At 31.8% G+C, this 22761-nt stretch overlaps 2 protein-coding genes across 2 annotated transcripts in view; one reads left to right on the top strand and one right to left on the bottom strand.

The window, feature by feature from the left end:
- Positions 1-60: 60 nt before the first annotated feature.
- LOC116849708 lies at positions 61-5687 on the top strand. The gene is made up of 6 exons (XM_032827119.1): positions 61-584; positions 881-1214; positions 2587-2933; positions 4272-4390; positions 4473-4653; positions 4802-5687. The coding sequence occupies exons 1-6, from the start codon at positions 381-383 to the stop codon at positions 4979-4981; spliced, it is 1365 nt and encodes a 454-aa protein (XP_032683010.1). The 5' UTR covers positions 61-380; the 3' UTR covers positions 4982-5687.
- The window catches only part of LOC116849709 (CD151 antigen-like), a 118865-nt gene continuing 101316 nt past the window's right edge, over positions 5213-22761 (bottom strand). Inside the window, exons 3-5 of the mRNA XM_032827120.1 lie at positions 22108-22281; positions 11044-11205; positions 5213-9669 (exon numbers count right to left, since the gene is read on the bottom strand). Coding sequence (XP_032683011.1) covers positions 9523-9669; positions 11044-11205; positions 22108-22281 — 483 coding nt within the window. The 3' untranslated portion in view covers positions 5213-9522. The remainder of the gene's footprint in view (positions 9670-11043; positions 11206-22107; positions 22282-22761) is intronic.

Genomic DNA, 22761 nt, shown 5'->3' with positions numbered 1-22761 from the left:
CTAGAAAAAAATTACGTGACTTTAAAAAAATTATGTAAATACGAAACTAAATATAAGTGAATATTCTATGCGAAGCAACAAAATTCTATAGTCAGCAACTGATACTTTTACCGCATCGATTTTTCAAGCCGGTCTCCACAGAGCTTCGTAATGACAACAAAGCGTTACTATGGTTCGCGACAATCCCGGACAGATCGCAACAGTAGGGTTATCGGTTAGTTGTGAGGTTGAACGTTAGAAGTTAAACATGCTGAAAGGAATTTTGATGCATCCGTTAGTTTCCTATTGCGAGTATTTGAATAAAGAGAACTCGTATGTGTACGAAATTGAGTCGGTCGTCAGATTGATGAGACGATTGAATCGATGTGACAGAAGTTAAAATGACACGCCGAAATCGAGATTCTCACGAGCAAAGATCCATGGAAATCGCTAAATCGTTCGAGCGAAACGACAGTGAGAATGATGCCGTTGCTGTTCGTGCCGCGGACAATGATAGCTATGCAAAAGGTGGTAGCGCGTCATTGCAGAAGCGATGGACTAGCTCAGAAGATTCAAGCCGACTGTACAGCCAAGAAACTAAGACAGTTTGTATCAGGTCGATTATATATATAGCGCGATTGATTGGATTCTATTCTGTATTATTTAATTTGTCTCCTTGTAAGTTAAAAACTGATTTGTAAAGATAATTCGCGAACTTTAAGAGTGCGAGTCTTTTTTATGATGAATCAATTTTATTCGACCGATAAATGTATCTTATGTCGACATACACACTGCTTCGTTTTGTACTACGCCAGATTGAGTGACATCGCATATAAAAAAAAAAAAAATAAAAAAGAAAATGCGTTATATCGAACATTGAACTCGCTATTCAACATCTCAGAATTTTCTTCGACGACAACGCAACACCGAAGATACAGAGACCGAGTCTTCGGACATTAGGAGTAACGATCAGGCTCGTAAAATCGAGAAGCACTTACGCGGGAAGGTCTGTTACTCCGACGTTCGCGCGAGCGAAGACAGGATCGCTTCAAAGTCGCTGGGAAGAAGGAGGAAGCGCAGTAAACAAACCGAAAGACGGAGACTCGGTGAACGATCTCGCACGGTAAATGACAATTATCGCACTCGAATCGACAACCGATCATCCCCTAGACGTCATAGCGGAGAAAGTAGCATTACCGATAAATCGCAAAGAAAGAAGAAAAACGTTAGTCGAGGTAATGCGGAAAGAAAACTTTTTACGCGGTAGGGGAGACCGAAAGTGGTTGTCACACTTTTCACGTCTACTCAGCTAATTCTCCTATTGTAAATTTAACAGCGAAATTATATAATTATGCGCTATTTATGCGTTTTACCACGTAAAATAATTACGTAAATTTTGAGTTATTAAGGCTCTTGGCCCCTCGCATTGTCTATCTCTTTTTAATGACGTCAGAAGCGAGAAAATGCGAAATATGTTAAAATAAAGATATATATTCATAAAGTAACACTTGCACAACGGATTAAACAAATTTGTAAAATATTCCGCGCACTCCCCTTTTGCTTTAACAATAATTTGTCGTAAATTAACGTGACATACAATTCATTTTTTTAATCTATTTCTATTCAGGTTAATTTACAATAAATTATTGATTGTTAAAGCAAAAAAGGAAGTGCACGGAATATCTTACAAATTTAATTAATCAATTGCAAATGTCATTTTATAGATATATAGTGCACGGAATATCTTACAAATTTAATTAATCAATTGCAAATGTCATTTTATAGATATATAGTGCACGGAATATCTTACAAATTTAATTAATCAATTGCAAATGTCATTTTATAGATATATATCTTTATTTCAATGTATTTCGCAAGAATTTTTAGCATGCATGTTTTGCTTCTGACGTCATTAAAAAGAGATAGACAATGCGAGAGGTCAGGAGTCTTAATTAAAGAAGATTGGTGAATGATCGCGCGGAATACGGTACAAAGTGTGATGGTATGTATGATTTACATTGTATGCTTATGCATTAACTCTAACTGAATAAAAAAGTCCTACTATTTTGCAAATAACTAAGTAAATTTTTAGTTATTAAAAAAATTAGCACATTATTGCGCACAATTATGCATCAATTTTCTTCAATTAGTAACTAAAAATTTATAGTTATTTGCAAAATGATAGAAATCTTTTTTGTTTAGTTTGATTTCCCCTAATGTACAAATACATAACGTACAAATACATAACGGTAGATGCCATTACAGCTTATTTACTGTATCGTACGTAATCATTCACTAATTTTCTTTAACTAATAATTCAAAATTTGACGTAGTTGTTTACAAAATAGTAGAGAAATTATATGATCAGTTTGATAAGTTCTATCTATACACGAAATGAGTGTGTCATGTATTGTGAGATATCCTGTAGAGAAAAATATGTTATCAAATGTATGTTTATCAATTGAGATATAAGCTTTATAACAATTGACTATAATGTGACTTTTAAATCTCGTTTTCCCTATCCGAAGAATCGATGAAAATTTATTTTGTCTATAATGTATGAATTTTCAGTAATTATGACCACATTAATTTGATTTTCTATGCAAGCGGACAACGAGGTACCCATCACGGAGATCTTGAAGAAGGCTGAGGAAAATGCACGCACAAAGTACGTGGAGCCTGTACCGCTTCCGGAATTGACTACGGACACGATTTATATTCAAGGCAAGAATGGCTTTAGCGCCGTGAAAATTGGCGGGTTGAGACGTGCTTTGGAAAATGATACGACGCGTGCAACAAAAGGCGGGGTGGCAAGCGAAGAAGGCCGCGATATCACAAAGATTCGAACGCACACGCTGATAAGAGTAGCAATTACGGTCCAGAACTTTTGGAAATCTACTGGACGTGTTTTTCAGGGTCTCTTAGGCGGAATGGCGCTTCTGCATCTTGTAATGGTGAGTGTCTTTTTTTATTTTTTACGAGCACTTTGTGATTTTGCGAAATATTAAAAATATAATATGAATAGAAATTTAATAAAAATTGCATGTGTAATATAAAATATAAATAAAGATTGTAATCGTTGCACACAACTTTAGGAAGACAAGGTATGATACAATTCATACTAGTAATACGAAAGTTTATTTTATTTTATTTTTTCAAAAAATTATTTTCGCAAAAAAGTTATTTTCGTCAAAAATGAAGAGGAGGTGTTACTTCTAGAATATTTACTGATAGAATATTTACTGATAGAATAATTATTACTGATAAACTAGTAATACTTTTCTGCATGTAAGAGATTTAATTGTTGCCGCTTTTCCGCGATGCTGATTGATTCTCTTGCTTAGCTCATTTCGTGTGGGCTGCAGTTTGCTTCGTGTCGTTTGCATCTGTCAAATTACTAGAGGCGTTTTTTCGTTTCGTAACCACGGTAGCGTTTGGTTGATTAGTTTGATCTACTTAACGCTCGCAACGCACGAGCGTTATTCTATCTTTGTTGCTCGAGGCGTTGCGAGCGTTAAATGGACCAAACCAACCAACCAAACGGTATCGTGGTCACAAAACGAAAAAACGCCTCAAGCAAATAGCTGTCATCACGTTGGTTATGTCATGAAAAAAAAATACAGAAAAGATATGTCTCTCCCTGTCTCTCCCTGTCTCTCCTTGTCTTTCCCCGTCTCTTCCTGTCTTTCCCTGTCTCTCCCTGCCTCTCCCTCCCTTATAGAAATATCATACTAAGAATCATTGATAATTACTTATTATCCAGTATTTTTAATACTGAAAATAAGTAATTATCAATATGAGTATGATATTTCTATAAGGGCTGTCTCACCCCATCTCTCTCCGTCTCTCCCTGTTTCTCCCCGTCTCTCCCCGTTTTTCTCTGTCTCTCCTCGTCTCTCCCCGTTTCTCCCTGTCTCTTCCTGTCTCTCCCTATAATTATTAATTAATTAAAATATATTTTAATTTAATTTAATTTTTATTTAATTTTCATTTTACATTTTTTATTGTTTTCATATCTTATGTTGACAAATTTTAATATAAAAACTAAATATTTCGTAAAGTGACTACTTTTCTTACAGAAATTTAATAAGTCAATGATTAATTATTTATTTTAAGTAATGAAAATATTGCTGTTAGTAATTCCTAATGATTTAATTATAAATATGTTTTATTAAAAAAATTTTTTTGATTTCATATATTCGAATACCCGAGCAGTACTTGCTAAGGACTCTAATGTAAATATATTTGGTTATACTGGCAATATTAATAAATATGATCTGTTAACGTTGCAGATGCACGTTTTCTTCAATACTTCGATGGAGTTCATGTCCAATTATTCGATTTTTTCCGAAATATACACAAATATGTTTTCTTTCTTAATAACTGTCTGCGTCATCTCCATTTTCGACAAGTATGTCCAATAATTTTAAAAAGAAAAGAATGTCCAATGCTAATCCAATGTTAATTAAAGAAAAAATTTACATTTGATACAGATTCGATCTAATGCGGCTTGGTACAGATCATCTACGTGAAATTTACACGGATCATGCGAGATCTGTAATTGCAATTCCTCTTTATCTAGCGACGTTTAGTCTTCATCAGGCATCGTCGAGGGTCGACGATCAGTTGGCTTTGACGCACTATTGTAATATCAACGAGACCATATGGTTGAATGTAAGAATATACACTATAAAACAATTTGACCGAAATAACTTTTTTTTTCTTAGTTCATACTTTGACGCGCAGTATTATTTTATGTGGCTAAATCGAATCATCCTAAAGAGAACATCGGATTCTTAATATGCATTCGACAATTTTTCAGACTACGACGCTGGAAATCTTTCTGAACGAATTAGACGGTTGGCAGAAAATAATGTTGTCAAAAGATATTCTTGCGGTGCTTGCTTGGCTTTTCGCTGCTCTTGGAACGCATGACGACATGTTACTGATGCATCTCAAATCGATGGAGAAGTACGCGAATAACGTGCAGTCTCCCAGATGACAATTGAGGAATGGAGAAAATTGTCAAACGATAGCGTTTTTCTGCGCGATCGGAGGGATCAATTTTTGCAAAATGCTGAAAAAAGGAACACATCAGACAATAATCATATATCTTTCGTATACTTCGTTATGTGCTGCAGAGTTTATCTCTCAATTCGATTTATATATTGCACTGCATTCTGGATATAAAAGGATTCACCGTATATTTTCAGGATTGGTATACGAAGGAAGGTACGATTTAAACATTTATTTGTAACAGAATAGCGTTTGATATGTACAATATGTATAAAGTTTGCCTAAATGCTAATTGATAATATATATAATATATGTATATGTATACATAATATATAGCAAAGAGGACAATAATATTAAGAAGAAAATAATATATGATGTGTTGGTACAATAGTAAAATATGTCCGGAAACTTTTCTCGAGCACAACATCGACGGAATCTGCAATTGCAAAAAGGAGCGTAATTATCGTCGACGTGTCTTTGGCGGAAAATACAAAATTGCAACGAATTTGAAGTCCGATATAACTTGAAGATCACGTCGACTTTGTTCTCGTAGCTTACAATTGCCGATCCGAGGCGGCGTGTGTTCTCGTTGTACAAGAAAGAAAGCGTTCATTATATAAATAATGTGCGAAGGCTTGTACTCGTTTGCGAAGCAACGGATAAATATATACATGCCGCGCGCGTAAAATTTATTACGCGTCAGAGTCCGTCTTCCTTTCCTCCGCTAGTTCCTTTTTCACAATTTACACTACCATGACACGTTTTCTCTTTTTTTCTTTTTCTATTTGTTTTCCGCATATTTTAAAATATCTCTGAGCTTAATAATATCATAAAGGCACTGTTAACAGTTATCCGAGGTCCGAGTCGATTTTTTAGCATTTGACTTTAACGTCAGTACAGATCAATCCGTCATCGAGTTTACCCACCGTACCGTATAAATTCTCGTTCCATTTATTTTATTTGGAATCGCTCCGGCGGATTACATTCTTAATCAAACTCGGTGGTGCGCGATCTGATGATCGGAAAAATCGACGTTACTCGATCGATTAGATCTTTTCGTTACGTTAGGAGAAATTACGTGACAATAAATTTCTCTCGTCATGGTTCTTTGTTATAATCGCTAATTTGTACTTTGTACATAGCGATTAAAAATGTGCAAATTCGTAATGGCAGTATCGAGTGGAGTTGCCGCTTTCGCAAGATGCGAAATTACTCCGAGAGTTTGTAAGATATTACGTTCGGCGGAAAAGATTAGAGAGTGTGTACTTAACGTCACGATTGACGATGCGTTGTATGACAAAAAGGCGCAATTTCATTTGTCCTGAAGAAAATACCGCATGAAATATTCGAACACCATCGATGGCGAGAATTAAAAACGACTTACGGTTTAGTCAATTTCTTCAAGTAAAATTTCCTTCAAAATTTCTTTTCTGGAGTAAAATCTCACTCAAAACGAGAGAAAATTCACATAAAGAGACAATCAATAATATTGCCACTCAAAATCACAAGAGTAAACATTTAATTTAGTATACATTTAATAAATATTTAATTTAAAATAAATTCAGAATAAATTTTTAATTTATAAAAGTGAACATTTTTTAATCAATTACATGAATTTGTCTTTTTTTTTAATTTTAGGTTGCTAATATTTTATAATCGTATACATACATTTCTGAACATTAACGTAAAACTATGTAACGTGTATATAGTTAGAAAATCGTAATAAAGTTGCATTGGGTCAAGGCTATTTTGTCAGTTCGTGTTCAATTACTGGAAAAAAGGTTCCAATACTGTATTTCGATGAATTTTAGAATGTATCCAGTAGGAAAATTTATCGATAAGTCTTTAGGAAAACTTTTCCACAGTTCGAATAACCTTGATTTTTATATGTGTGTTAATTTCTAACAGGGCTTGCAAATATTCAGATATATCTGATTATCTGAATATCCGAAATTGAATATCCGAATAATGTCAGATTTGAACGAATATTAAAGTTTTAATTCTTGAGTAAAATACATTTTGAATTAAATGGCACTTTTGTTATATTTTCTGAGATATTTTAAATTAAAATTTAGTAATCTCTAAGCCACGTTGAAAATGTATAAGAAAGCTGGGGCATGATTTTGATCTTAATATATTGATCTTGATATCTTGATAATTAAAATTATGTTATTTATTCAATGAAAAAAAGCGTTAATCCTTCAAGGTTAGATATTTTTCTAAAATAAATTTCAAAGATATCTTAAAAACATCTCAAACAAGTAGGATATCTTTTAAATGTTTCAAAGATATCACTAAAATTGCAATACAGAAGAACAGTTATGATTCTTATGCAAGACCTAGCAAAATATTTCGTTTTCTAATAAATTAATTGTCTATTGTTTAATTGTAATATATGATTCATACGTTTTCTCCTTCGAGAATTTTGGGAGGTTGACGAAAAACAAAGAATATCTGCGTGAGGAAAATCATAGCACATTCACAAATTCATATTTTTCCTAAATTAGATTGAATTATTACTTTTAGTTATATATTATTAATTTAAAATATTTAAACTTAAAATATGTTAGGAATTATAAGTGAGTGCCACATTTGATTCAAAGCTCATGTTATTTAGAAATAAATTCTCTACAACATATGTCAAAGACAAGATTATTTGTAATATGTAAGTTTTTTCGAAATATTTCCTAATGCTTTTGAGAATTATTAAAAGAAATCATTTCTGTTGGATACCAAATTCTGGATACCAAGTTCTGAAATTTATTGAAATAAAACTGTTGCAACACTGGCTGTACATATTGACTCTTCAATTTCAAGTGAAAATATACGTTCGACGAATCAAAGTAAAGGATTTGCTCTATATGAGTGAGAAGTTACTTAAACTCCAGTATCTTGGTTGTCATTCTACTTTCTGAATGAAATTTTACTGAAAGTAATTTAGAGAATATATAGTCTATTAATCGTATTGATTACAAATGTAGATACGTGTTCGAGATAATTTTACTAGTTCAGCGTAAACTGCAAATGTATGTACTTATCGTGTACGTTTGCTTATCGAAATCGTTTGTCGAAATTATCTTTACAATTTCTCACGGGGAACCGCTTCTTCGAAAGAGAGGCACTAGAGCCAGGCTTCGTCTTATAGATATTATGAGTATTTTGCAAGATGACAACAAAAACGATGTTATTACAGGAAAGAGAGGGATAATTCCAGAAGAGTTATTTGGTAAGATATTTAAAATTTCAGATTTTCTATTTTCTTATATGTCTTCTTATATGTTCTTATACTCGGTTTCTCAATATCGTTTGGATGCTTCTCGACGCAATTTGACACAATTGGCTTAATTAAATATAGCAACACTTTCCCTCAATGAGTTTTGCAACGTATTGCGTACATGTAATAGAAACACGTATTTTCTGAGAATTACAAAAATAAATGTTTCTGTTGGATATGGGATGTTATTCATAGAGAAAAAGTATTTCAATTAAGTATTACATTTAAAAGTATTACCTTTAATTAACAAACTATACACAGTCGATGATCCAATAAGAAAATTTGTTTTTGATTAATTCTCATAAATTTTCTCATTGAATAATTGTTTCGAACAGCATTAAGAGAAAAGTTTCCAAAATTGTACTAATGGGAACTAGTGTATTTATAGATAGCATAAATATAGATATAAATTCATAAAGAAAACATTTTAAAGAAGACTTACAGAAAATTAAAAAAATAAAGACTAATTATAATCAAATTAATTTTTACTGGCTATTTTATAATTGTATTTCTTAAACATTATTCCTCCTGAATTCTCAAAGTATATATTTGTTGATGTAGAATAATTTTATATGGATATACTAAAAAGTTCTCAGGAATTTCAATTATAGTGCATGTCATTCTCTGAATCTCTCTCAATGTATTCTTAATATTTTTTTATAAGTTTTTAAAGAATGACAATCTAGAAAAAGATAAAAATTTATGAATTTTTAAAGAATTTTCTGTGGTTACCTGAATACGTCTATCTCTTGTAATAACACCGCTTTTGAAGGAATTGACTCATATCATCGATGATGTGCGAACCTCAAACTCGACCGGATGTGCAAATGTTCAACGATGAAAAAGTGCTTTTAGTCCTTCGTTTCGTGATCCAAGGATACTGAATCGATTTTTATATTCCTTCTTCGATCCTCGATTTTTCGCTGTTTTCTTCGATTATTCGTTCGTTTTAAATGCGAGAAAAGAAATAGTTGCTGAAGACGATATTGTTTCTTCTTCGCTACTGTCGTTTTAACTCGTTGATACTTCTTCGAAAATACGAGGGAGAGGTCGAAGAGGAGGAGTAAGAGGCGGGAGTCGCAAAAAGGAGTCCGCGGTCAAAGATGGATCTTTTTTATCCGAATGGTCTTGCGATCACATAATTGCGCGTCTTCCCGCCCCTACTCCGATAATCAAACAGTTCCCGAGTTGTCTTGCATGTACCTACACCACGACTGGCCGTTGTTGTTGCCTTCGCGGCATTGAAGCAATTCTCAGTCATCGAAATCGTGCCTGAGTTTTATGTAGAGACAGGAGCCGAGAACTATACCGAAGAGTTCGAGGACAGACAGACCAAGCCCGACAGCGCCCAGAATTATCAGGTGGTCCTTCGTCGTTTCCAGGAACTTGTAAATGCAGCCCTGAGGAAGAAGTGGCGGATTTAGATTTATCTACAGAGCTTTCTGTAATTCGCAATTCGTTATTTTGCTTGGGATAACAAAACTATTCTAATTAAGTTCAAAGTAAAGACTCGTAAATCCTCACGAATACGACTTTTGTGGTTCGTGGTATCTCACGGTGATACACTATATTTAACCCTTTGCGTTTCAGCACAGGTAGATTCTGAGAATGTTTGGAGAATATCACAATGTAGTAGATTGCATGATATATTAGCAAAATGTTCGAATATATACGATTGTAGGAAGATTGTTCATAATTTTTGGGCTGAATTTGTGAATTAATCCATCTTATCTAATGGAAGAATGACTATAATAGCTATTAGAAACTTATATTTCATGCGGAATTACATCAATGTAACTACATAAACTAAAAATCATGTTTCAATAAAAATAACAATTTTACGGTTGAAAATAAAGCTTGGGAGTACAAAATTTTGTAATAGAAGTTTCTATTTTATATGTATATTATATTTTTCATAAATAATATATATTAAATATTCTATACTAAAATAAACATATCAAATTAAGTTTTTTTTCATTATTTTATAAAATAATAGGTATAACTTGAATATAAAATATGTATGGGCCATCTATTCCTTAATGTTATGGCCATTTTATTTTAAAAAGTCAGGTAAGATGGCCAATGCTCATGTATTGATATTTTTGTAATAAATAATTTCAATGAATTATATTTTATTTTCTTTTTAAGTCTAATAGTATTATGTACTGTAGGCTTCAGTGAAGTAAATGTCAAACGCTATTAAGAAATAATAATAAGAAATATATTTTTTTACATTTATCTTTTATCCGAGTTTACCTTAGTCTTTGACACAAAAAGTATAAAAAGTTATATTTCCAATAATTACTGAAATCTCAAAAAAGAGATGAAATATTGTGGGATAATTTTATTTCCTAAAATTTGCGTTTCAGTCGATAAAAAATACATATTTTTTATTTTGTTAATTTTACAAGTATGTCGAGTTCCATAAAAATTGGAAATGGACATTTCACGGATATTATTTAGTTTGATAGAATTTATACCTAGATAGTATTTATGGTCAGATAATTATTAACGACATGCCAAAGAAGACAAAAGCCTGAGAAACGCAAAAGGTTATATTAATTTTTGATATACTCTCTCTCTTTCTCTCCTCTCTCTCTTGCTTAAAGTTTAAATTATCTTCTCTTAAAATTAAGACTTAGACTAAGATTTTTTCTTAAGATTAATTGCATGCAAGTAAATCAAGCGACATTCGATTTGAGCTAATATCGTACCCGATAATCAGCCCAGAAAAGCTGAAGAAACTTGTGAAAAGAAACTTGTGAGAGACGTACCGTATATTGAATATTTGAGGGATGATCCCTTTTCCCACAAAGTAACGTCGGCGTCTTGCAGCAGCTGTCAGGTACGACACTGCCGTTCTTAAGGACCTCTTCGTCTTTGTGCCATTCGCTCACGAGCCAGTCCTCGAATCTCAAGGCACCACAGCATTTGAACTGAAAATATCAATAATAATGCCATCTGTGATATAAGATTTGGAAAAAAATTTGAGAACATCGGAACACCATTGTTCACACGCTAGTCTTTTTCTGTTTTATTTTCAATTGTTAATACTAAACAAATTTTAATTGAATAATGTCACGAGACATAAAAAAAGATAAAACAAACGAAAAAGATTCGAGAATTTAGTTTCCAGTTGAATTAGATATTGAAACAGAATTTATGGTGAAATTTACTCGAAAAGCGATTGTACTTATTCAATCGCAAATATAAGTAACGTTGCGTTCCGTGACAAAATTTAGAATCTACTATAAATCTCGTGGATATTGTGTGTATGCATGTGTGTGCGTGTGTATGTGCGTGCTTCCGATACTACTTCTTAGGCTATAAGTTCTGTTTTGAGCCTGCCAATTTTTTTTTTACTTTTTCCCTGTGTCTTTAAATTCTGTTGAAATTGTTCATATCAATACAAATATTAGTATTTTTTAATTTGTCATAAAATAGCTTTCTTTAATTAGACCTAATACAACCTAATAAAATGTTTAAGTTAAAGAAATGGTCGCTAACAAGAACGGCTAAGGATATTTAATTTTTTCTTTTTTAAATAATGGCGTTTCTCCTTCATTCTCCCTTCTCCTATCCCTTTCTTCCTTTCCTCTCTCTCCTTCGTCCCTCTCTCCCTAACCCTTTCTCCCCCAACCTCTCTTTCTTCCTCTCTCTCTCTCTTTCTCCGTTTTTCTCTTCGTTTCTCTCCTCGACTTCTTTCTCTTCCTCTCATTCTGTTACGTTTGATTTAAAAAGTTTGTATAAAAATTTCTGGCACGCAAAAAGAATTGAACTTATGATCGAGTATTTATTTCCGCCAAGATGATCGCGAAAAGGACATATTTAAAAAATTCGGTAGATATATAAAAAAGCCAAAACATACCATTTTCCTGCTATTTATTTCTTTTGAAAAAAATAACAATAATAACTATAAAAAATAACAGAAAATGAAAATTAATTGTGAAATTATTATACTTATATGTTAATTTTTATTATTATTAGATTGCTTAATACATTCGTTTATCACATATTTATCTATAGTTAAGTAAGATACATAATTAATATTTTGCTAACCGAAATTAAAATTAAGATATGTATGAATTAAATAGAGATAGAATATATATCGAGATAATTGAATATTAAATAAATTTGAATATCCAGTTTCTAATAATGTTTATAGCTCAGGACCTGGAATAATTTTAAAGATTATCAGCAAGTCTTTTTTTAAGCTTTGATACAAATAAATTGATAATAAATAACCACTCGTAGCAAAGGAAGAAGATGTATAATGTCATATCTCTCAAGATTCCCCATTGGTTTTTAGAGTTAGTCGGAATTTAATTGTGCAGAATTAACGCAGAAAATCGAAATTTCAATTCGGGACGTGTCTCGGCACTGTTAATTAAATAAAAATTTCCCTAACCAACGAAAACCTCACATTTATCTTAAGGAGGAACGATAATGGGTTTTCGAAACTGCATTAACTTGCCGTTAACGACAAGCTCGTTTTTCCTATTTTCCAGTTCCGTTCTACGGCGTGCGACAATAAAGTATACACGGATGAGGTAGTAAGGGGGACGATGATAGCGGCGATAACAACGATAATAGCCGCGTACGATAATAACGATAGCGACGGGACGCGTTATATGCGCCGAGCCGTCGTGGAGTCATCGAGAGAGCGAGTGGTAAGAGGGAGGGTGAAGGGACGACGAAGGTTGGGGAGAGGGCAGATTAATGGAGGTGAGAAACGTGTTCCGGCGGCGGCAGCAAGTTAAATGGTAACTTTAATGCGGGCACGTAATCCCGCGGGATTCATCGCGCGCCGGAACCATTAGTCGCGATAAACACTTCTGCAGGTCCTTTACACATGCAGCGGCGCGCTCTACACGGTCAACGAATTTCGGGTCATCGCGAGTCCAGAATCCTTCCTGAATACGCGCAATTTGCCGCCGTCCACGTCCTGGATCGCCAGTGGGATCTGACTAGCCATAAAAGTAACTCTGCGGAATCTTCCTAACCCATTAACGGCTAACGTTCTCTTTCCAGCTCGAAGATTTTACTACAAGTAAAAAGATTTTGTTTGCGTAAATAATCTTCCTCTGCACACTTCTGTGATAACTGATCTCCAAACATTATAAATGATAATCGTCTGACGTAGCGGCAATAATAAAAAGTAACAAATGAATTCATTTTTAGCAGTAAAATTTTAATCAATTTTACAGGGTCACGCAAGGGCTTTCCTCTCGGAGAATGTATCACATTAAGGTTCCAAGTGTTAAAAGCTCTAATATTTCAATTAATACGTAACTATCTTCTATTTTTTGTATGGAAATTGTATTTATAATTTACATTTAATGGTACCCCTTCATTGTTTGTTAAGAGAAATTTTGATAAATAAAATTTTTAATGAAATCGTAGGGGAGACCGTGAGTTTAAAGATGGCTCGAGAGGTATGTTGTTCACGCGCTTTTTTCATATTTATCTTGAGACCAGTAAATACAAAATCGTAAAATAGTCCTTTTAGAACACAGACACTTTTTCTTGAGTTCTATTAAAATCGGAATAAGTTAAAAGATACAAAAAACTGATATAATAGTAATAAAGTAAATCTTTGAGCCTCGCGAAATTTTGTATTAATATTTTCCATCGTGAATAAATAAAACTGAACGATATGTTATCAGTTGGGAGCCTTTCTTAAAGAAAATAACGCGTAACCGTTATTTTTCATAAAAAGTTATTATTATACTCATTATTGTTATTAATCTTAAAAAGTAACTTGTTACTGTTATCAAGAAAATAACGATTCGTTACTTTTTCGTTTTATAATACTAAAATAAAATACGTAATTAATTTTAAAATAAAATTGTTGTTTTTAAGCTTAAATTATTATTTTTAGTGTAACCATTTCATCTAAAAATAACAAACTATTCAAAACTTCAATAATCTTGACTCGGAGAACTAATATTTTTATGAGTTTGACTCGATTTTCTTATCTCTTATTATTCTTCATACAAAAATTATTATTGATACAGAGCCAGATTTTGCAATTTGCCTCTTAACATTTGTTGATAAACTTAATAATAGATATGTTTAGTGCTTATTAATAATATACATACACACACTTGTTTCAATACATACAAGTTTCTTACAAAAGACTGAATATAATAAAAAATTATAATTTTAATTCTTTACACATAATAATTGGGTCAAAAAAGTCTTTATTTTATTATACAACTGCAAAGTTCAATTTATGTTTATAATATTTTAAAGAATTATATTTATACTTTTTTATAATTTTGTTGTATTAAATTTATAGAACATTATTTATAATAAATATTATGGATTTTTATTATATTTTATATTGCCTTTAAATTTTTCTAATATTAAATTCATAAATTCATAGAGCTCTTTTCTTATCTTTGCCTCGTAAGATTTTTGTATAGTTCTGCAATTTTAGAATGAGGAGTTGTACTAAATAATCCAATATATCGGTGCTAAATAATCCAATATATCGTGCGAGATTTCGTTTGACAGAAACTAAGTGCGAACGTCAGTTCTTCAGCTTCAAAGCGGCGCTTGATACGTTCGCGTAGTGCTGCAACGACTGCGATCTCGATTAATTATTTATCGTTCTCTAAATGTGAATGCTTCGAGTGCTTTTTTCGAAAGGAAATGAGTGCAAGGATCGAAAAATTCACGAGGTCCCGCGAAAAGAGAACATGAGATAGCAATTACGCGTGTTATGTACATGTAGACGTACAAATGTGATTTTCGCCTGCTATCCAGAATTGAAATTTTTATCTTCTTGAAGCTAGCAGGACCAAATCGGTAAAATCAAACCGTAATTATTAGATTATTTAGTATTTATTTTGTACTAATTTGTACCATTAATTTGTACCATTAAAAATTTTATACTACGTGCCGTTTCAAAATAAAATCGTAGCGTTACTAATTTCATACGAAGACTAAAGGAAAATGAAATATATGTTTTTTTTTGTTATGGTCCTGCTGGCTTTATATGAAACTAACAGCGCTACGATTTTTTTTGAAATGGTATGTAGTACAAAATTTTTATTAATAGTACAAATTAGTACAAAATGGGTACTAAATAATCCAATAGTAGGTTTTGCCGATTTAGTCCTGCCAGTTTCAGAGAGGTGAAATTTTGCTTCTGCTTTTAACCTTAACTTTTTAACGTTTAGAAATTATAGAGGATTATGATTTTAATTATATTAAATTCTTATTATGTGTCTTAAATAAATAGTGAAAAGACAATTTTCTACTGAAAGATTGTAAAAAGAACTTTGAAATAATAAAAATACATCAAACCAAAGCAGAACTGAACAACTTTAAATAAAATCAATATAAGTAGAATCAAAAGAGATAGATTTAACTATTCCAAATATTAAAGTACCCAAATAGTAAAATCTACTGAAATATGTATTAAAGGTTACTAGAAGACGTCCTATTTTTTTTTTAGACATATTTTGGATATCTTTAAGACATCTTTTAGTAATTTGTACTGTCTGAGTAAGTGTAAAATTTCATACTTTGAAAAACTGAGATTTAAAATAGAAATAAAATTTTGATTTGTTGAAGTAACAACAGCTTAATTGAGAAGTACACATTCGCAACTTATATTTTCGCGACGAAAATTATAACAAATATATTACAACAAATATCCGTTATTTATCCTTATTTAAATGCAATAATGTTTACTATCAAAGACATATTGAGCTCTCCACAAAAAGAAAATCGAACGACGAGTATATTTATCTTCCTTTCTGTTTATTATTTGATAATTAACATATCGTGCCAAAATAATATAGAGGAGCAGAGATCGCGATAAATTCTCCTCAAATGTATTCACCGACACAAAAGTGTAAGCATACGTGCGCGAGATATTTATTTCCGTTGGCAGGAAATGTCAACCTTAAAAATCCCCGACGAGCGCTGTCACGGTAAAATCCGATTTCCCGAACGGAATGAAATGCTTGTACACGTAGATCTCCCCGTGTATAAATAAAATGCGGATTCCGAATTTCCCGTTTGGCCAACGGTTTCACCAATTTTGGCGGACGGGAAGGGGACAGTAGGATAGAGCGAGGAAGGAAAAGTGGTTTAACGCCGAATACTTTGTTTGCCTGCCGGCGTGAAGAAATGGAAACGAAAATCCTCGGACGGCCAGTAGGAGGATCCAAGAGAATGGTGAAATTTGTGGGTCTCGATTTATCAGGGTAATCGATGTGACGAGCGACAATAACCTACCAATATAGCTTACAAGCTATTGTAAGTGCTTACAAGCCCAATCCTAATCAAAATGTTGCACTTGAATGCAAAGTGGCTTCACGGGTGGTATGTCACGTAGATAGGTACAATAAGCGATTAATACTCCATTACGGGAACAATTTTCCCTTAAAATGATTGATTCGCACGTCGTGACGTCAAACCATAGTTGATGTAATCCTGCTGTGATTGTAACCGACGGCATGATCCCGTAAACGTAATTCGATCGACTTATTACGTGTCGTGTTGCATTAAGTCATACGACAGCAAGGACTAAGATTAAGCGCAAATCATCATTTAAAAAATAATGAAATTTTGCACGAGAGTGAGTATTATAACTAAACGCTATCTGCTGTCCATTCATTGGAATAGGTAATTGGAACGTTTATAAACAAATTTTAGATTGGAAGGATATTAATCCATTTTTTTATTGAGTAGAGTTACTGAAAAACAATGTGTCACGATCCAATTGTATATATAAAATTGCTTTAAGTTACCTTAAGATAATATGTAGCTAATAAAAAAACCCTTGCAGTGTCTTAACGTGAACATGAATAACGCTCTTGGAGTTAAAATCATCGATATAACTGGACAGATTGAATTATTTTTTTTATGAACATTAAGTGAATCGAATAAATAGGGTAAAGAGACGGATTATGGAACAGGCACACAAATAAGTAATATGAAATAGGAATTTATTTTTTCTATAAAGTACTGTGCACTCTGATAGTAAGTTCTGCAAATTGTTACATTTATGATAGAACACGTCATATGTCATATATCACGCTAAACGCCAGATGAAAAATATATATGGATATATGGATATAAACGCTTTTCTACTTTCTTTTAATAATGTTTTACCATTTAATTGATATTCTTAATTCTCCTAACGACACAGGAAAGTTCTATTTGTTATGCAAAACGTGCTGATAATATATATCATAAATGCAAAGAGAGACAACCTGAAGAAATTGTGTAAAAAATACTACAAAATTTTTTCTGTTTCTTTCTGTTGTTTACTTTTATTTATTATGTTTAATTTTCATTTTTTGCTTATTTTTACGACAAAGTACAGATTTTTACATAGCTTAGTAATGTATGTTAATATCAAAATGATACAGGTTTTTTCTTCTTATTTGACTTCGTCATCTTTAGCTTTCCTCGAGGATATTTATGACTATTTGGCACACTTCCTTTTCTTTTAATATCTTTTCTGCAGTGGCGTAGCCAGGGGGCGGGCTGAGGGGGCTGCAGCCCCCCAGGGACATGATCGTAATAACATATATCAAAGTCATTAGAAGTAAGTGTGCTAATGTGAATAAATTGCTATTTGAATTTATATATATTTGATTTGCTTATATATTAAATTGTGCTAATTAAATTTATATTCAAATATGTTATTATAGAGCATCTATTGGACAAATATTTATTATTTTTTAGATATTTTTTCGATGTATAACAAAAATTACATGTAAAATGATGTAAGTTAACGGATTATATATGTAGAATTTGCAGATTACATATGCAGACGTGCAGATTATATAATAACGTGCGTCACTTTGAACGATTTTTCAGTGAAATCCTCAGCGACGAGAAGAAGACGTTGCGCGAGAGTGTGAGAGGAAAAATGTGAAGTTTTCCATGTCGCGTATTCACCGCGGCGTGCTAATCGATTTATAGCGAATGGGCGGACACTGTTCCGCGATGCGATAACGATGATTTACCGTTGTAAGATCTTCGTAAGAGAGTGCCATCGTTGTGCCGAGGACATAAATAAAAATGCTGCCAGGTGATATCGCGTGAGCACAAAAGCCACCGCCGAGACGTTTTGACTAGTGCATTCGTAAATTAACGTCGAGTAACCTCGACCTGACGTGCGCGGGTGTGGTTTACTTCCAATCGGAAAAACGTGCCAAGATATATCGGGTGTCGCAGAACACCATCGTCGCAAATGTATAAGAAACAAATGAAAATTTGATAAAGTTATAAGTGATTGGATGTTATGTTCTTATGAACGAAGAGTCTGAATCTTATTCGAAATCTCTGTTATTAGAATAACATATATCAATTTCTTTCGACAAGCTTTTTATTTTTCTATTACAATCATATTACACATCGATGAGCTACGCTGAGTATTTGTAATAAATATACAGGTTTTATTATTTATTATCAATCTGAAAACTATTGAGTGTCCGAGCAAACGGCAAAACACAGATTAAATATTTTTGATTTCCAATCTACCTACAAAGTGAAGTTAAATCGATGATTTATGTGGTTTTCTTGTCAAATAGAATACTTAAATATGAGTTATTATATAGGCTGATCCATTTTAAATGTTTAAAACATTTGAAAACTAAGAAGAGTATGAAAAAGTATTTTGGACAAAAGTTCTACGATTTCTACAGGGAAAAAAGATAGTAGTATTTATACCTGACCTTAGAATAATTTTGAAAAACTCTGGAAAGATCAACTACAATTGTTTTAATGAAAATACAAAGTTTTCTTTTTACATAAATCGATTTATTTTATCATTCTGAGTATAAAAATATTAAGGGTGTGAAAACATTAAAAAGTAAATACTTTCCGAGGCATTTTATATTTTATTCCGATACTTTTCTGTAAAAGTCTCATAAAATATTTACATTTCGATCATCTCAGTTTGATATTTTTATACGTAGAATGACGGATAAAACTGATTGTTATAAAAAAAAGAAATAACTTTTATCGATAAAAGTATCTTTAAATATGTTTATAAGCCAATCAGAATAATTATAAGTCATTTAATTTACAATGAAATGTCTCAACATAGAATGTAAAATATCTCGGAAAGTATTTACTTTTTGATAATTTCATCTTAATACTTTTGTACGTAGAATAGGTCGAATTAATTTATGTTAAAAAATAATATGATTTCACTAAAAAAAAATCGAAATTGTCCTTCAAGTAACTTTCAAAATAACATTTTCATAATAATTTTATTATTTTATGATTCCCTTAAAATCTTGAAAATCGATCTAACATTTTTTCGAAAAATGGATTTCTTTTAAGATATTAGTCTCTGTAACATTTTATGTGCTCTACTCTGTATTATTAAATGAATTCATACATATACTGATTTTTATCGAAAAATTGTAATATTTTAAAGGAGTAAAAGAATAAAGGAAGGAATAAAGGTGAAAATGTCTATAAAAGAAGACCTAATCCCAATGATTTTCATGTTATAGATATCATTTTTTGAAGTAACATTCTTCAAGAGATTTCGTTCATTGTTTATTAAAAAGTTATTAATAAAAAGAAGTTTTATAAATGGAACATAATTTTTTGACACAGTGTACATTTAAGAATGGTAAACAATATACATATAGGCGTGAGTTTCGTCCCATTCTCTCGTCAAAATAAACTGTAGACGTAGTATATCTAGATCGAGCATTTTTCTTTTATTGAAGAATGAGTATCGAGGTGCACGTAGAAAAGAATGCACTCTGCTTTGTGCCTCTTGCGTTCTTTCTTGTACGCTTTGTACATATGCGCGAACGAGAGAGAACGCAAGAAACAAAACAGGGTGAGTACCTTTCTATGTGTATTTCGTCGCCCACTGTTCACCCTCGGTTTAGATATACTATGTCTATAAAATAAATTAATTTAATCTATATATATATATATAGTTTTTCAATAAGTTTTCAATAGGTTTATATTCTATTTATAAAACTGCTTTTTGTTAATAACTTTTTAATAAATAATGGACAAGTCTAAAGTTTAGAATGTTACTTTGAAGAATGATATAATATATGTAAAGATCAAGTTCATTGAGGCTGGGTCCTCTTTCATAAACATTTTTATCTTTATTCCTTTACTCTTTACCCCTTTACCTCTTTATTCCTTTACTCTGTTAAAATATTACAATTTTTCGATAAAAGTTAGTAAATATGAATTTATTTTTATTTATATATCTAGATAGATATATAAATAGATATAGATTTTTTATATCATACATTATTATAATATAATATAATAATATAGTATAACGTAACAAAAAATCAATATATCATAAAAAAATTTGATTCGGCATTTAATGAATATATCTAACGGGTATATCTTTTGAACTTTAACAACTTTATAATAATTCTGTATGAAATGAAATGAAAAATATGATTATCGAAAACATGACTAGTTTTGACTTGTTTTGATATCTTACTTCCGTTATTTTGCTCTATGAAACTTTTCCTGCCAAAATAATTCTATGTAGGATCAAAATTGTATGTCACATTAATAAACTCGTCATAAACTCATGTAAATGCATGAGCATAACATGTAATAACATGCAAATGCATGTTATTAATTCAAATTATGAAATGTTGCGTTGCGATATTCATTGTGTGAAATTATTCCGATAACTGAGTAGTTGGGTACGAGACAATTACTAACGCCATTATTATTGACGATACGCACCAAATTAGTGTTTATAAAATTTGATCAAAAAAATCAAAGCAGAAATGGTTCAAACGGCATAACAAATATACAAATCACGCATCATACATATAAATATATATATTGAGAAAAAAAAAGTTTGGTATTTGTAGGGTAGATTGAGGCGAGTCGGATCAATATAAGCTCTAAAACAGTTATTGTTAATGTTCTGCTTTAAATGAGCTATTTTATCATGCCAGTTTTACCTTCGCGCGCCTTCCTGCACCGGAAATAATAGATAACTTTTCTATATTACGTGTCATTTAGTTGGCAATCGATGATATAAACGCAGCGATCGTAAGTGCACGAAGACAGTTTGTTGCTCATAAATGATTGTAAAATCAAGACCCTGAGTTTATGACTTTATAACAAAGGTATGCTGAAATTGGTGCAAATTATAACGATTTTTGCAGCGAATTAGTTACAGTGTGCTAAATTAGCCTAATAAATAATTTATATATATTATTAAGATAACTGCAAGAAAATGAATGTACTGTATGAAGTCGATATATCGGATAACCTTTTTCGGAGTGATTCGGATCATGAATGTTTTCGATATTTTACTATTGTTGCAAAACTGTGTTTTTCTTTATTATCTAGATGTACGTATTATGTTCGCATGTACGTACATAAATTATCAAATAAGTTATGATCTCAAGAAATAATGAAAGCTATGCAGAAGGTTAAGTCTGGAAAAATGACTTTGCGTCGAGCTGTTGATTGTTATTCCATGAGCATTAACATGAAATTTCGAGACACTCGAAAATTTACTTGACTGTTTTTAAATCAGATTTTGTAATAATTAGACTTTTCCCTTTTTTAATTGCAATATTTTCTCATTTTAATGGAACTTAAAAAAAGATATCTGTGTTTTAAAATGAGTATTTTATGATTCCTTTTCCAATATTTCTCTCGTAATAAAAACAGACGGCTAATCTATATTTATTATGTAAACCTGTCTTAGTCTTCTTTACAAGAACTTTCAGCGCGTTCCACTGGCGAATTCTGTTTTTCCGTACTACAATCGGCCGCGTATGTACTATGATCGTGTCGTTCGTTTGAGAAGTGGATAAGAGATTCTGTCCGATCGGAGCACTTACTTCTTTCTGCATTTGGTCGATTGCCGCGGTCTCCCTGGACCGCACGGAATAGTTCTCGAGGAAAGTGCGGTTTAGATTCATCTTCAATTCAGGACCGACCTGTTCCTCGTAGAGACGTGCCAAAGCACCAACTCCAGCTTCCAAAACCAGCACTGCCATCACCACGAAGACATACTAGTAGAAAGAAACAAACCAGAATGGTCGAAATTAGAACCAGTTAAAATAATACCGGATAATCCTTCTAATTATATGATCATATTGTTTGTTATTTGTATTTTTTCTTTTCTTAAGTCTTTTCTACTTTAACTACAAGAAGCATCATTCAGTCCTAAGGAATATCTTCAATAGTCTTTCGTATAATCTCCTTACAGCCTCGCATCTATATACATCCTTATCTATATACTTATATGCGACAAAATAATTATGTATCTTTGTAAATTTTTATTTTTTCTTTTCTTGCGACAATATAACAGTAAACCCTTGTAAATTCTATTATTATTTCTCTCCTTTTTCTCTTTCTCTTCAATTGACGTAATCTCGTTCATCATTTTGTGTTTTAAATAAATAAATAAATAAATAAATAAATAAATAAATATATATATATATATATATATATATATATATATATATATATATATATATATATATATATAT

Source organism: Odontomachus brunneus, unplaced genomic scaffold (assembly GCF_010583005.1).
Source record: "Odontomachus brunneus isolate Ranch 3 - 2012 unplaced genomic scaffold, Obru_v1 Obru_scaffold_124, whole genome shotgun sequence".
NCBI lineage: Eukaryota > Metazoa > Arthropoda > Insecta > Hymenoptera > Formicidae > Odontomachus > Odontomachus brunneus.
Note: the sequence above shows the minus strand (reverse complement) of the source record. Positions and strands in the feature narration are given on the sequence as shown.

What these genes read in the sequence shown, in the direction of transcription:
- LOC116849708 (XM_032827119.1), top strand. Translation starts at nt 381, where the DNA reads ATGACACGCCGAAATCGAGATTCTCACGAGCAAAGATCCATGGAAATC. An exon ending in ACAGCCAAGAAACTAAGACA is followed by an intron (nt 585 to 880) that starts GTTTGTATCAGG and finishes TCAACATCTCAG; the next exon opens with AATTTTCTTCGACGACAACG. An exon ending in GTCATCTCCATTTTCGACAA is followed by an intron (nt 4,391 to 4,472) that starts GTATGTCCAATA and finishes CATTTGATACAG; the next exon opens with ATTCGATCTAATGCGGCTTG.